This window comes from Pinus tabuliformis, chromosome Q (assembly GCF_031772625.1).
Source record: "Pinus tabuliformis cultivar Carrire ecotype Pingquan chromosome Q, CPIR1, whole genome shotgun sequence".
NCBI lineage: Eukaryota > Viridiplantae > Streptophyta > Pinopsida > Pinales > Pinaceae > Pinus > Pinus tabuliformis.
In genome coordinates this window covers 471351682-471369016 of record NC_142296.1, presented here as the reverse complement: position 1 = coordinate 471369016, position 17335 = coordinate 471351682, and the positions used below count along the sequence as shown (strand labels likewise).

The window sequence follows — 17335 nt, the reverse complement described above, 5'->3', positions numbered from 1 at the left end:
GAGAGTGAGGACTCAGGAGCAAGGAGAGAGTCACGAGTGAGAAAGAGCAAGAGAGAGTGAGGAGCAAGGAGAGAGTGAGGAGAGAGCAAGGAGCAAGAAAGTCAGAGAGCAAGAGAAAGCAATGAGCAAGGGGAGATTGAAGAGCTTGCAAGGGGAGATTGGATGCCAAAGAAGTAGGCTCTAGTTCTACAATATTGAATAGAGTGTTTAGCAATTTTTTTTAATGTTTATTAAATTATTCCTAAATAAATAAATAAATTTTTCTCTATTTCCCATTCCCATTCCCATTCCATTTTTTAAAATTTTGCAAATTCAAAACTTCAGATTTCAAACATCATGGTTATATTTCTTGGCATTCTCTTCTTCTTGGTTCCTTTTCTGGTTATTATGGTGCTGGAGAGTAGAAAAAGGAGGGTTGAAATTGAAAATGAAGAAGGGGATGAAGAAGGGGGACATAGTGGATTTGATGAAAACCCCGGTGAAAAGGAGTTGAAGGAGAGTGAACATGAGTTGGCTCAAAAAACTAAACAAGACCAAACCCCATTGTGGAAATATGTTAACAGACCTGAAGCAGGGAAAGGGGGTGGAACCACTAAATTTCATTGCCCCCGTTACAACAATAACTACACAGGTTCATACACCCGTGCCAGAAAACACCTCTGCAGGATGAAAACTCTTGGGTTTCTTGGGGTGTTGGACAAAAACCCAACTCACTATTGTGGAGGTTTCATTCAGAAATCTGATTGGGATAAGATATTTTTTCTTGGAGAGTTCCTTTGAAAACTTGGGTTTTAGGCTCGGAGAGCCCTAGGATGAAAATCATTGGGTTCTTGGGGTGTTGGACAAAACCCCAACTCACTATTGTGGAGGTTTCATTCAGAAATCTCATTGGGCTTTATCGCATCGGTTGGTGAGCTCATCTGCAGCAGATCTGTGGATTGAAGTGGGGATCACTCAAAACTCCAATTTGAGCTTTCGTTTCTAATTACAGTTTGGGGAGCCAGATTCAGTATAGTAGTAGTGTTTGGAGACCATCACCTCAGCCACTTTCCAGCTAGTTTCCTGTATGGGAATGTAATATCATATTCCATATTTAATATATAATAAGGCTGAGTTTTGCTGCATATGTCTCGTGTTATAGATAATGGTAGTATTTTATGAAATTGCCAAAGTAGCAGCACTCATTTAATTTCTGGGGTTTTACATTATTTGCCCGTATTTCCTGTTGTTTAAATTGTGAAATTTCATGGTGTTTTCGGATAAAACTTGCGTCATAATTTTTTTCCGAAGTAAATTCCCAAATAATTTAAGGAAAATATTAAAGGGATATTACACTGTAATTGGTTTTTGCTGATATATTGCGTCCCCAAAGTTTCAAAGAATGTAAACACTGATATTCACTTAATAATTGTTAACCATATCAGAAGTCCATATAATATAATATAATAATATAAGAACAGACCCTTGCAAAATCTGCAAAATGCAAAGCATTTGCTTTGGGAAAAACATCCTTGAGCACTCAGAAAATCTTATAAACACTGAACTTAGCCTCAGAAAACAGAGCAAATGCAAAGAGAAAACAAGATTGATAAGGATCTGTAATTGCTAGAACATATTTTAATTTCATATATTTTATATTTTGATAATAAGCAGAACATGTTAATAATATGGAGTGCAATAAGTTAGCAAAGGGTAAAAGGTGAGCTGAACACGTGATAATTATTGCTCAAACATGTTTGCCAAAAACATTGAAGTCTAAACATAACATTATCATACTCACATCTAGTAACTATGAGATAATAGGCACAACTTCAAAGCTACTATTCCCAAAGATATGTAGAGCAATTTAAGCTGTTAATAATAAATATCATCTGCTCAGCTGTAAATCAAACACTAGGGACCAAGCTTTTGTGGATGCTCACAACAGGGGAAAACTCATGAGAGAAAGAAAATCCAATAAGAAAATACTGTACCTCGGTACATACAAAAAGACTTAGGCACTATTGGCAACCATTCCCTTCAGGTTCCCAATCCTGGAAAGCCATAAGTCAGGACTTCCACTTATGAAAACAAGAAAAAACTTTCCTGGCCTTCCTCCTCTTCAATTACCTAATGTTCTAAGCTTTCTTCATAAAACCCTAAGGATTTGTTAAGCATACTTTCTTTTGGCTCTTAGCTCATTATACTTTCTTTTGGATCTTGGCTCATTAAAACTAAAAGCTACCAGGGACAGATCATTTTCAGACTCTAGGGATCCAAGGCCCATCCAGGATCCCTTAAGTATAAATCACAGGAGGAATCATCTTCTCATTTGTTTTTTGAAAGCAAACTCATCAAAGAGGTCTGGACTTTTGCTCTTTCAGGGGCATTCATATGAAAATGATCCATTCTTTAGAGACTCAGTAATCTCCAGGTGAAATTCAAAATTTCCCTACTCTTTAACGATAACCCGCACTGAAAAAAATATGGGTGCTCCTCCCCAGGTTTTTTCTGGAAATGGGTCTAAAACAAATCAATTTTCAATAGCAAAGGCCCCTCCCCCTGTCAAATAAAGGAGACAGCAATCAATCTCCTGAGAGAATAAGCAACAGCAAATTACAGAGGACCCAGAGCAGTAGACATTGTGGAAGAGAAAGAGAGCTATAAAAATGAGACTTAATTAGGCATCATCCTACCATTCTCACAGGTGCACTCAAAAAAAGGTCCTCACATATGTTCAGTGATCCGTTAATGAAAAAGGTATTATAGACTATGTGTGAATTCGCTTATCTTACTTCATGCAATGCATCAAAAAGATTGTGAATAACATAAACAATTAAACCATTTGAAAACATGCTCAAACACATCAACACAACAGAACTTAATAAAGGAGTTCACCAGACTTCCTGGCTACGTCTCCTGGTCCTTTCACTTCCAGTGTTGACCTCTTTATTATGTCTTCAAGAATGCTGTTACAGGGATGAGTTCAAAAACAGAGACTCAGATGAGAAATTGGACATCACCACTAAGTCCAGCTCGAAATTTCGAGTCAAATGAGTATAAAGTTGCTCATATTTGGCCAAAGTGACCTCCAAACCCCCTGGAATGAGAAAAACCACCTCCATGCTGTGCAAAACCACCTTTCTGTGCCCAAAAACCACCTCTGCGGCAAAAATACCACTCTGGAAAACTGCGCTCCTCCGGCAGACTGTACCTGCAAACAGTGTTTAAATATGTTTTGGTTCAGCTTGTTATCAAGCTTCAAAGGTGTAGCGTAATTGGCAAATCCGTATGAGTTGAAGTGTTTATATGGTAGGGAGGTTGGCGGGTCGAATCCCCCGCCCGACGCTCCTGCCTTTTAATATGCATACAATATATGTTATATGACGTATGTTAAAGGTTGCGGTGATAAGGTTTGATACAATATATAATATATCGCATATTATATAGTTTGGATATGATACATATACATCGCATTAAGGTTGAACCTTGGCTCCATGGTTGACACATGTCCACTGACTCCGACGGCTTCGTTAACAATTCATACTAAGGGTTCGGCGGTTTGGGGTTGACCCGACCATCCGCCCCTTTTCTCGACGGTTATAAACCTTATCCACCATAAATATAAGTTCATCCGCACCATTATCAAGTCCGACAATTGCTCTAACGGTTAGCAAAATCCGGTGAAGTTGTTGCTATCCCGAGAGGTCAGGGGTTCGATCCTCCTTGCCCCCCAATTTTGGGGTTTGCATGCCAATATTGGACAAAACCCGGACTGCCCCGTGTCAACTCTGGATTGGTCCAAATGCACCAATCAAAACAAACCACGTCACCCTCCTTGCTGACATCATCAAAGGCATGTGGCGCATTCCCGGGACGACACGTGTCTTGTTGATGTCATCTTTGACTTTTGACCATTGACCAGTTTGACTTTGACTTCTGTTGACTTTGACTTTTTGACCTTTTTGCCCTAGTTTACTTGAAACTTTCACTGGCCTTAACTTCTTCATCCAAACTCGGATTTTCGCGTCGTTCGCACTGTTGAAATCGTCTCGTCGAGCACTTCGACTTGATCCCACTTTCAACTGAATTTGAAGACTTTGATCTAGAGGCAAAACTGAATCCATTTTGGATCACTACTCCCCACTGGAAGCTTTTGGTCCACCAAAAGTTGGTTTTAATTATAGAGTAAGTGAGGATAAAGTTCCCTCGCTTTTCCAATTTCTATCCATCGTGCCTTACTTGGATTTGTCCCCTTGAGTCCAACTCGAAGATACTAAACATTTCCCTGTCACGAAGTCCTTATTTTCCTGTCAAGAACTGTGTCCTCCTGTAGCTCATTAAGATACTCGGGCAAAAGATCTTCGATGGAAGGTAGATGACCTTGCTCTTCAGGATCTTCAATCAATGAAGGTTCATACAATCGCAAGTTTTCAACATTTCCGACTAAACAAATTTGCATATAAGCTGGTAGATCTAGGCGGAAAGCATTTTCACCAATTTTATCAAGTATTTTGAAAGGACCATATCTAATTGGTTTCAAATTTTTACGTTCCCTTGCAATCTTTCTTTGCTAATGTACAACCAGATTTGATCACCAACTTGAAAACTATGCAATACTCGATGTTTGTCATGCCGCGCTTTATACTTTGCTTGGCTTCTTTCCAGTTGTTCCTGTACTGCCTGGTGAATTTCCTAGATTTGTTCAATGAACTTGGTTGCTTTGTCCACATCACTGTGTCCATCAACTGCTATGTCTTTACCAAAAGACAAAATCCAAGGGAGATTTTGGTGTAAAACCAAAACAAGTCTCAAAAGGAGATCTCTGAATAGAAGAATGTTTCACATGGTTGTAAGCATGTTGCACAACACAAATGCTCATCCCAAAGTTTGGGATGCTTGCTGCAATATCCTCGAAGCAACTGTATCACTATCCTGTTGACCACTTCTGTCTACCATCTGTTTGCGGATGAAATGTCGTGCTCTTCTTCAACCTTGTGTCCATCAACTCCCATAGATTTGACCAAAATTTCCCGACAAATCGAAAATCTCGATCGGATACAATAGAAGTGGGTAACCCAAAATGGACCCATACATTTTGAAAGAACAACTTTGCAGTTTGTTCAACTGTGACTTGTTTATTACATTGTGTCAAAATATACATTTTACTGAACCTATCCACAACTACATACAAATAATCATGACCATTTCTAGACTTTGGCAATACCCAAACAAAATCCATGGAAACACTTTCCCAAGGACGAGAAGGAATTGGTAATGGAGTATACAAGCCTAATTTTCTATTACTTGGCTTGCTTGTAGCACACATAGTACATCCTTTAATATATCTAGAAACTGTCTCATTCATCCGTGGCCAATAGCAAAATCTTTGTAATTGTGCAACTGTTTTACTTACACCAAAATGACCTGATATGAGAGAAGTATGTGCTTCTCGAATTATGTTAACTCTTTCAGTTTGTGGAATGCATAACTTTCCCAAATGATATAAGAGTTTGTCCTTTATGTAATAATCCAATTCTTCTACCTGCTTGCCATGACTTAAAGTTGCATATACATCCTTAAAATCTGTGTCTTGAGCATATTGTTCTATGTAACTTTCATGATTTACTGAATTATGCTTAAGTATTGTGGATGCATTTATAATTGGTCTTGATAACATATCTGCAACCTTATTATGTATGCCCTTCTTATATCTGATAACAAGATGAAATTGTTGTAGGAAACCCATCCACCTGTAATGTCTTGATTGTTGCAATTTAGTTTGTGAGTGTAAATATTGTAGTGGTTGATGATCTGTGTGTATGATTGTTTCTTTACCCATTATGTAATGTTTCCACTTTTTAACACTCTGAACTAATGCATATAATTCCTTATCATATGTGGGATAGTTACTACTGCTGAAGTAAATGTCTCAAAATGGAAGCATATATGCTTTCCATGTTGCATCAACACTGCCCCAATGGCATATTCACTTGCATCTGTCTCGATCTCGAATGGATGTTGAAGATCTGGCAGTGCTAGTACTGGCGTTGTACTAATCCTTTCTTTCAATTTGTCAAAGGCTTTCTATTGTTTGCCTCCCCACTGAAACCCCTATTTCACACTTGTCAAAGAATGTAAAGGAGTTGCAATCAATGAAAATTTAGCAATAAACTTTCTCCAATATTGCGTTGCCCCTAAGAAACTTCTAACTTCTGTAGCAGTATTGGGCTTATAGGCCAATTTACAATGACTTCGACCTTAGAGGGATATATCTTCAATTCACCACCCCCTACAATATAACCCAAATAATTTAAGGATGTTCTGCCAGATTCACATTTTGACAGTTTTACATAGAGATTTTCTCTTTTCAAAACATCGAAAACCTGCTTTATATGCTTAAGATGTTCATCCCATGTTCCACTGAAAACAAGAACATCTAAATAGACTATTACAAAATCATCAATGAATGGCCTAAATACATCATTCATGACTCGCATGAATGTGGCTAGAGCATTAGTTAAGCCAAAAGGCATAACCATCCATTCATAGAGTCCTTGCTTCGTTTTGAAAGCAGTGTTCCACACATCCTATTCTGCGACTCTAATCTGATGGTAGCCGCTTCGCAAGTCTAATTTAGAGAAGTAAACTGCATCTTTTAATTGATCTATCAAATCATCAATATGAGGAAGAGGATAACGATTCTTTATTTTGATTTTATTCAATGCTCTAAAATCAATGCACATTCGCCACGAACCGTCTTTCTTTCGCACTAACACAATAGGTGATCCGCACGGTGATGTGCTTGGTCGAATAAACCCTTGATCGAGCAACTCCTGTACCTGCTTCCTTATTTTTGCATTCTCTAGAGCTGATAACCTGTACATTCCAATTTTAGGTAGTGGAGCATCCTGCTGCAAATAAATCTCATGTTCTATCTCCCGCTTGTGTGGAAGCCCTTTAGGTCCTTGAAACAGAATATCATAATCAGAAACAACTTTAACTAGATCTGCTTTCTATTTAGGATTACAACCTTTGAATGCATCGGATTTATCAATATCCTTTGCTTTTACAATCATAAGTAAAAATTGTTTACTTGCATTTACAATTCTTTTCATCTGTCCAGAATTTATGAGAGAGAAGTTATCTTTGAGTTTATGAGCTCTTACAATATATTCAATTCCATCCTTAGTGAGTTGATACTTATTTTCAATTCGATAGAAGATAGCATTTCTATCATACAAGTATGGACTTCCTAATACAATTCCGCATATATCCAATCGGACTATGTCTAACTCAACCTCATCTACAAACTTTGACCCAATAGCAAAACAAAGTTTACATTGTTTCGTAACTTGTAGTTTAGTTTTATCACACACCCAACCTAATCGATATGGTTTTTTATGAGGTTTTGTTTCTAGACCCAACTTCTTTACCATTGCTTTGGAAATCAAATTAACTTGCGACCCACTATCAAATAAAGTATCAATTTTAGTATGCTTGGAAATGACTCTAATGTGAAATAGCTCATTTCTTTTTCTCTCATCATTATCATTATCAACAGAATTTGAAGAAGTAGTTGTAGATGCTTTAGAATCTTTACTTTTTATACCTGTAGTTGTAACCGTTGTTTCGTCCCCTGAATTTGATCCCAAGTCCTTTTGAATAGCAGCAACATTCTTTCGCTCTTTACTCCCGAACTTCTTAGGCTTCAATTCTGGAGGCAGTGACCAGCAGTGTGCCTCATTGTGTCCTTCCTTCTTACAATGAGTGCATGAAGGTTTATCCTTCTTTACAGTATTTGTTTTCTTCTCTTTCCACTTGAGTTTCTTCTTGCCTTTATTCTTGCCTTCAGTGGGTTTGGATGATTTCTCAACATCTTGGGTTACATTTTTACCTCTAGCGTCTAGATGTGTTGCTTGAACAGATACATCATCTAAGCTAGTTGGGTTGAACATAAGTATGGTATGCCTCAAATAACTATGAAGACCACCTATGTATTTCAACAATGTTTCTGGTGAGTCCAATGAAATGCCTAATGTTAAAGCTCTCTTACGAAATTCCTGGGTATAACTTTGAACACTTTGACCTTTTAATTGACGTAGTGTTTGCCAACTCATCATTGCTTGTTGCATATAAGCCAATGGATAAAATTGCTTTTTAATATAAAAAAAAAACAAATTCATTCCAAGTTGAAATGATTTTACCATGCTTTTGGAGATCTGCTTGAGTCTTCCCTTCCCACCATACAAGTGCGGTTCCTCCAAGTCGAAGGCTAGCAAGTTGGATCTTCTTTCTTTCTGAATCAACTTTCTACACCCTACAATATACATCAATTTGCCTTATCCAATTATCAAGCTTTTCAGCGTTAAGTTCTCCATCATAAATCTGCAAATCAAATTTTACATCTAATTTGATCAAAGAGGTTTTCTTCTTCTTCTTTTTAGAATTAGATTTATGAGAAGAAGAGGATGATGACGATGATGGTGATGATGGAGGAGATGGAGGCGGCTTTTCTCCTTTCCCCTTATCGTCTTTGTCTAGAGGAGAGAAAAGAAAAGGTTCCTCGTCTTCTTTATCTGGTTTGGATGATGAAGTGCCTTCACCTTCACCCTTTTTAAACTCGTTATACATCTCTTCCACCATTGCACATATTGTCATAAAACTATCTAGGAACTGAGATTCTGTGCCAATGGGATGTTCTTCCGTCATTCTTCTTCTTCGAGAAGCGACCCTTCCAATTTCTGGGTTTGCTTCAACAAGCTCTCCTTCGGCTCGTTTGACCCCAACCTAGTAAGCATTCAAATCTTCACACAAACTTGTCAAACCTTAAAAGCATTGCTGCTCTGATACCACTTGATCCGTTAATGAAAAAGGTATTATAGACTATGTGTGAATTCGCTTATGTTACTTAATGCAATGGATTGAAAAGATTGCGAATAACATAAACAATTAAACCATTTAAAAACATGCTCAAACACATCAACACAACAGAATTTAATAAAGGAGTTCACCAGACTTCCTGGCTACGTCTCCTGGTCCTTTCGCTTCCATTGTCGACCTCTTTATTATGTCTTCAAGAATGTTGTTACAAGCATGAGCTCAAAAACAGAGACTCAGATGAGAAAATGGACGTCACCACTGCGTCCAGCTCGAAATTTCGAGTCAAATGAGTATAAAGTTGCTCATATTTGGCCAAAGTGACCTCTAGACCCCCTGGAATGAGCAAAACCACCTTCACACTGTGCAAAACCACCTTTTTGTGCCCAAAAACCACCTCTGCGGCAAAAATACCGCTATGGAAAACCGCATTCCTCCGACGGACTGTACCTGCAAACAGTGTTTAAATATGTTTTGGTTCGGCTTGTTATCAAGCTTCAAAGGTGTAGCGTAATTGGCAAATCCATATGAGTTGAAGTGTTTATATGTTAGCGAGGTCGGCAGGTCGAATCCCCCGCCCGACGCTCCTGCCTCTTAATACGCATACAATATATGTTATATGATGTATGTTAAACGTTGCGGTGATAAAGTTTGATACGATATATAATATATCACATATTATATAGTTTGGATACGATACATATATATCGCATTAAGGTTGAACCTTGGCTCCATGGTTGACCCCTGTCCACTGACTCCGACGGCTTCGTTAACAATTCATGCTAAGGGTCCGACGGTTTGGGGTTGACCCGACCATCCGGCCCTTTTCCCGATGGTTAGAAACCTTATCCACCATAAATATAAGTTCATCCGCACCATTATCAAGTCCGTCAATTGCTCTAACGGTTAGCGGAATCCGGTGAAGTTGTTGCTATCCCGAGAGGTCAGGGGTTCAATCCTCCCTGACCCCCAATTTTGGGATTCGATGCCAATATTGGACAAAATCCGAACTGCCACGTGTTAGCTCCTGATTGGTCCAAATGCACCAATCAGAACCAATCACATCACCCTCCTTACTGACATCATCAAAGGCATGTGGCACATTCCCGAGACAACACATGTCCTGCTGTCATCTTTGACTTTTGACTGTTGACCAGTTTGACTTTGACTTTTGTTGACTTTGACATTTTGACCTTTTTGCCATAGTTTACCTGAAACTTTCACTAGCCTTAACTTCTTCATCCAAACTCGGATTTTCGCGCAGTTTGCACCATTTGGAATCGTCTTGTCGAGCACTTCGACTTGATCCCACTTTCCACTGAATTTGAAGACTTTGATCTGGAGGCAAAACTGAATCCATTTTGGATCATTCAGAAAGCATAATAGAGTAACAACTGAAAAAGCCAACCAAAGTTACTGGATTCACCCAAGAAGGCACAATACCTGCATCTGATTCACAGAGAATCCACACATTCATCAATCCAGATCAGATTCCTCCATTTTTGGCATCTTTTCACCAGATCAAAAAAATGCAGGATGAGAACATCCCATAAAGCTCTCAGTTAAAAAAAGATAGACAAATCATAGAAGGGGGCATGCCAAAAGCCAAACCCCCAAACTTCAATAAGCCACCTATCAAAGGTTACAGGGTTGGTACATGCTAAACCCACAAAATATCAGTCACATCCATAAGGAAGAAAGTATCAACGTGGCCCTAAAAGTACACCCCCTTGTCAGCACAGCATAACAACAGAGCATTCCTCTGTCTCCATTTTACTCCTTGGCCTGGGAGATCATAAATTTGCAGAGAGGGGAAAGATGACCCAGATCCAATGAGTTCAATGCATAGAGCCTTTAAATATCGAAATTACTGCACTGAAAACAGTTTTTTTCAACATTTTTAAGAAGTTGATGGTAAATAGCAGTCGTGGACATCTCCTTGTTGAGCTGGAACATAACAGGGCAAGACAGGAGGCCCAGTTCTTTAAAATTGATACAGAACCAAGGAACCAGATTGTTGAGGCAGATTAGAATATGGAAATCCAGATTGGATTCACTGTGCAACAGAGGAACTACAGGCCATTCACAGCAAAATTGAATCTTCAATAATCATCCCAGAGCAATCAACTCTGTTCTGTGTGGTGTCGACAATGTCCAGCAACTTATCTCAAGGAACAGCACTGAGACTGTTGCTTGATCAGCCCAGATGGAAACCCAGTTGCAGATAATTACCAGAAAACTTGGAAGGGCAAGACCCACATGGATTGCAACACTTCCACAGAAGATGGAACCAGCTCAGGGCCGGCAGACCCACAGCCTTATCAGAACTCCTTGCTAGTTTTTGTATTATAAATAAAAGCACATTTTAAACCAGCATGTAAAACTTTTGAAAGAATAGTGTTCTTCTGCTCCCTATTGGGGAGCAGTCTTTCTGAACTTATGTGTACCGCTGTTCAAGCTTCACAGATATATCCAGCCAGCCCTCTGTTACAAAGTTAATATAATGTCTGTTTCAATAAAAATAGTAATAAATAGTGCCTTCAGCCCAACACATCAAAACATATGGATGTGTATTGCAAGCAAACAGTACACAGTAAGATGAAATTTCATATGACAATATTCACATATTATAAATTCTTTACCAATCTAAAAGCTGAGTTCAAATACATGCCAGAATATGTCATTGGAACTGAAAAGAAAAACATATCTACAGAAGTAATGGACGCTGCTGACCAGACAAACTAAGGACGTTTCTAAATCAATTTCATCCACTATGGTCTGTAATGTCTAACTTATCATAATATGAGGATATAATCTAAAGTAAAATCTATCCCTACAAGAATACAATTGTGTTAAAGCTCCCTACCTTGTTCCTGAAGCGCATTCCTTAGCTTGGACATTTTCATTTGTGCATGGAGGTATAACAGAGTTGTCACTCTTGTTTGCAATTTTATAGGTTCCATTCTCCCTTGGAATCGAGGCTTTAACACCACCAATATCTGAATAAAGAGGCCCACAAAACTATTAAAAATATGTTTTTAAACAATATACAGTATATGCATCGATGACAAGTTCTTTCTTGCTTGTACCATGTATACATATACGTGGGCATTTCTAGTTATGCATTTTCTGCAATATCCTTGTAGTCTTTACAATTTAAGGCATCTTTTTCATCTCATTGCCCTGGAACCTTGATGAAGATCAAAATGGATAGCATGTTTTGAATGGCAGCATTTAAATAAAGGGAAAACACAAACACACCATAAGAACATACAAATTCTAAAATCTGAACAAATGAATTTTAAATCAGAGTCCTGTGTATTGGTTTATTATAATAGGAATTATTTTATTCAATGGTACAAAGTGGCCTGCAGCAATTTCATACCTTGTAAAACAGGACGATAGCTTGCTCTAACAGATCCACGACCCATTAAAGATCCCCCCCTTCCACCTCGACCTTGATTTCCAAATCTGGGTCTAGCATCCATAGAGTTCTGAATGCTTGTGTTCTGTAGAAATAGAACGCATGATGAACCATCAGACCTTCAAATGTAAAAGCTCATTAACCAGACTCGTCACAAGCAAAGCTATGCGGAGACTTCCCCACTAATAAATTACTATTAGATACAGCATAGCAAATCTAACCAAAAAATGGACAGGAAGAGAGCAAAAAATAGAATTATTAACCCCAAAAAGGCATTTGCACTAATTAGATTACCACAATAATTAGCCCCAAGAAATGATCAGGGCTTCAGAATATGTGATTTCATATAACAAACAAAAATGGAATAGAGAGTAATTTGGGCTCTTAGTGGTAAGTTACAGTCACATCACATGCCATGAAACCCCCCTGAGCGAAGGGAAAAAAGGAATAAGAATGAACCAACTATTTATCACAATTTATCACCAACAAAGTGGTATAATACAAATTCCATCACTTCGTGTAGTCAGTGAAGAAATGATTGGTGCTGAATGAAAACTATGCAGTGTCTCCTATTTCATCTGTTTTAAATGCTTCTGTATGGTCAAAAGCATATGCACCAGCATCAACTGGTCTAAGATGACAATCAATTCCAATATTATACAGTTCAGAAAACAGCATGGCAGTATCCTCGTATAGTTTGTATAAATCTTAATATACCATTAGTTATGGCTTCTTTACATAACCCTTGTAGATGTCTAATGTTACAGGTATTACCATTTTATAAAAAAATGCCAGCATTGTCTTCCTTCGGCAACCCATATACCATATCTAGTGTATGTTGCATAAATTCCATGCAGTGAACACTCTACAATCCTGTGATGTATATCACAGCAAGCAGCACTATCTGTTGCCAATGCCATCGTCCAAGTTCTCTTTGTGCAACAGTAACAGGTTCTCTTGGGAACCAGCATTGCAGGAGGATCTTGTGGGAGGTACACCAAGACCATTTGAGAAACTTTTGTCCCATGTGGCCATTTGGCCTCATGGAAAAGTTAAAACACAACCTCATTACTTTGAACTGGTAACACCCACTCTCTGATTGATGACATTCCAAATGTCACCCACCCAGGTTTACAGCATGTAAGAGAATCCAATATCAGACTTCAGTTTCATCAGGATACTACATACATTCAGATAATCAACTCTTTCATGCTTTCCCATTTCTTGAAATGTACAAGATTCTTTCTACGGTAAAGGCAAAGACTCTTGAGGCAACATTGCTTTAAATATATCCTTCTGTCTACTCCCTCACTGTTAGTACAATTAGTTTATTTAATAAAACTTTAAATTTCTTAAAGATTGGGCCTGCACGATCTCTCTCTTCTCCCAGCAATTAGCTAAGGCAGTGATTTTGCTGTTCAACAAACACTCTCTCTAGTATATTTCTTCTCAACGAATCAAACTATGAGTACAGAAGTTCAATTGTCCTGCTGATCAATCAGCGGTATTTGGATTCTTGTTCTGTATATATCCCATATTCTTAGTTCTAGCTACCACTATTCTATGTTATTTAACACCGCAAAAGGGCACAAAATAACATGATGACAGACAACGAACATCACAAAAAGGGCACAAACGGACATACCGATATTGTCATTCAATACAGGAAAGAATCAAAAGAGATAAAACTGTTAAGTTACTAAAGTAAAATCCTTTCAGAGAATTTAAGCCCAACAAGTATATTGCACCATTGCTTACCTCTTTTTTCTTGTCCCGTTTCCTCTTAACCTCGTGAAAAGGACCTGCAATATCAATGAGACATTACGAGGGATCTCACGTAAGTCCAAAAGAAAAAGAAAAAACAAGTGATGAACAGAAACCACATTGATGAACAACATAAATGCTATGCTCAACACACACATGCCAGATGCTTGAAGGGAAGAATGAAACTAAAATTATACCATTCGAACCTAACAATGCAGCTAAATTAGTAGTAAATACAAATCAGCCCTAGAAAAATATGGTAATCATGCATAATCGAGCCTGGAATGATCAAAGAGCAAAGCAAAAGAATTAGGTGTGCTTGGAAGCTAAGTCACATGGTTTGGGTTGAAGTCCAAGTTTGGCAATGATTGGGTTTGGTTCAAGTTCAAATTTTTTGATGAGGTTAGCCATTAGGTTCATCTATACAAACACACACACATATAACATAGCAACATTGACATAACCAATATAATCAAACTGTTAAAAATTGTTCCCCTCAAAATAAAATTCTCCTGGAAGTTTAGTTGCCATGTGTGTTCAAATTGTAAAAAACAAACCGATACCAAAAGTCTGTTTTCTACTGTTATGTCCCTGTCTGTGGTGTTTTCATCTAACATAGTCAAAAAGCTATGATAGTGACGGATAAAAGTTAGAGCACTCAAATTTTTAGGTAAGATAAGATTGTAAAATCCAAACGTGTATTCAATTTATAAAATGTTGTTTTGGCATCAGAAAAAGTTAGGGAATACATTACTTAAGATCACAAAAATACCTAATTCCTTAATAACATTAAATTAGATAAATTGGTCAGCTACAACAAACGTGAGCTTCAAGAGTTCGTACTCGTCTTGCTACTGTGGCTTACATCCAGATTACAATTTTCTGCCTTGACAAGCAGTTCTCATAAGGATCCAATATTGGATATGAGTCAAGACAGTTACAAAATTCAAGATGACAACCCAGTCAGCATGGATTCCCTTAAAAGAAACAGGGAGCTGAAATATTAAATTGAAACTATCTACAGGCTTAAAACAAAATAAATCCATAAAGCCCCTTGTTTTATATACGCTATACTGAAAAAGGAGGATTTGGATAAAGACAATTTCAAAGAAATCACAAGAGCATTCTGATATGTCAGTTTTGTACTGAGAAAGTGAAGGTTCAAACACGAGTATGTTTATCAGGCACCCACATTCCCACTATGGCTTTGGAAGTCTAACAATATCCACTTACAAATTTTATATCTTGATGAGCCATCAATATGCAATCTTCCTCATAGCAATCTACATGATTTGGGGCAAAATCAACATCCCCTTTGAGGATTCAACAAAATTGCTTTGAAAAAATATTGGCAGAACAGTTCAACTATATTAGTTTGTGTCTATAATTGCAACAAAAAAAAAAATGAGCTACAGACGCCTGAGGCTAAAATGCAACTACATGATTATTATGCACCCCCATTCTGAATGTGACTTGGGAGTTATGCATCAGTCACTTTCACATTTTCAGCCAAAATGGTTTTGACTCTCACGATGTCGCTGATACTGGTCCCACGGAGCACTTTCCAAATTAGCAAGACCTTAAGCAGGTATGGTGAATGAGGCTGGGTGAATGGTAAAAGCCCACTATTTTTCTTTATTAACCTTGAAGAAGTGACAGACCCCAACCTTAATGCAATATACTAGAGTTGTCTGGTTTTAACGGTTTGACCATGACTATCTTCTAGACAACAGATCAACAAATCCTGCCTACCAATCCTTGGTAAATCATGAAAGGCTCATGAAAGGCCTACCAGCAAAAGACATCTATATGTAAATAGGGTCTGCTTAAAGAAATAGAAGACCTTGACCTAAAGGCCTAATTCTGCTGCACCAACTGCCTCCCCATTGAGTAAATCTTGCAAGCCCAAAAACACTACCAGCTAAGCATAGGATTCCTTTCCCCAAAAAATACCCAGCAGAAAAGGTAAAGTTTCTCCAACTGGGTTCCTATTTTGGCTTTAAAATTTTCAACCTCCGGAGCGGGAGGATGCCAAAGCCGAGTTCCAACAAGATCAACATGGTCTTGCAGGGGAGATAAGCTTGATGTGCAAAGAACCCAGGTGAACTAAAAACCAGTGACACAGAGAAAAAGGATAAATAACAAAAACTTGCCTTGAGTGAGCAGCTTCTGTGCGGTCTCATCGGCATCCATGTTGCATTCATGAAGCATTTGGTAAATATCTTCGTCATTGTAGCCCTTCACTATCTCCTTGATGCCATCTATGACTTTTCGGGCCTCAGGCGTGATGCTGCTGCCCCCCTTCATGCTTTGGTTTTTCGGCTGTGTAGCCATGCTACTCTCTTGACCTTAGAAAAGAGAGGAAGGAACCAAGAGGAGTGGGAACACACACAAACACAAAAACAATCCGATTGTATTTGTTATTCACCCACTGCAGTCAGGATTTTGTTATATACTCCGCTCCCTCACTTCAACCTTTGTTATGTTTTGTGTTGCTCATGTGGCGAGATGGTTTCTCCCTCCCTCCTCTTTACGGATCGAGGGGATATTGGGGGCATGTTAATGTAGGTGTCCCACTTCCGGTGCCCTAATGTATTATAAGCTATTATCAAATTGGGAAATATTTAAAAAATATTTTAGAAATTTACGATAGGATTTATACTCTGGTGTGTTTTTAGAATTAGGTGGTATATTTAAAAAAAATATTTTAAAACTGGTAGTTGGATTAATGTTGTGATTTCTTTATAGCTATATATTTAAAAATTATGACTTGGATTCAAGTTGTCGTCTATAGGAGAAATTCCTATTTAATTGATATTTTATAGTGTTTTTTTTATATTATTAACTTTTTTTAAAATTATGTAAATTTTTTTATTATTCAACATTTCAAAGAAATAAAACACTTGTTATTTTCGAGGGATTTAATAAATGGATATTTTACATGAGGATGGATTAGAAGTATTATAGTCATTTTACTTATACTATTCATTTTACATGAGGATGGATTAGAAGTATTATAGTCATTTTACTTATACTATTCATGTTATTGGGTTGGAATCTTAGGATGTAGATTATAAGTATTATGGTTGCTTTATTTATATGAATTATGTTATTGTGTTGGAATTATAGGATGAAGTGGTTAGTTTATATGTATTTTATTATTGTTATTTTGTATTTAGTTTTGATTTTGTTTAAAAGCGGTCTTTATATTTTACTTAGCATCATTTTTATTTATAGTGTTGGTGTGAATCTCAATCTCTAGGGCTTCTTTTCTTTGTCTTTTTGTGT

General features: G+C 37.7%; 1 protein-coding gene across 2 annotated transcripts in view; it reads right to left on the bottom strand.

Annotated features, from left to right (window-relative positions):
• Positions 1-16582, bottom strand: part of LOC149220242 (uncharacterized) — a 67208-nt gene extending 50626 nt beyond the window's left edge. The window contains exons 1-4 of one of the 2 annotated variants that reach the window (XM_089384712.1): positions 16201-16582; positions 14042-14085; positions 12245-12368; positions 11726-11858 (exon numbers count right to left, since the gene is read on the bottom strand). In XM_089384712.1, the coding sequence (XP_089240838.1) occupies positions 11726-11858; positions 12245-12368; positions 14042-14085; positions 16201-16381 (482 nt within the window). In that variant the 5' untranslated portion in view covers positions 16382-16582. The remainder of the gene's footprint in view (positions 1-11725; positions 11859-12244; positions 12369-14041; positions 14086-16200) is intronic. The other variant, XM_089384711.1, reaches the window with a different exon arrangement.
• Between the last annotated feature and the right edge of the window lie 753 nt (positions 16583-17335).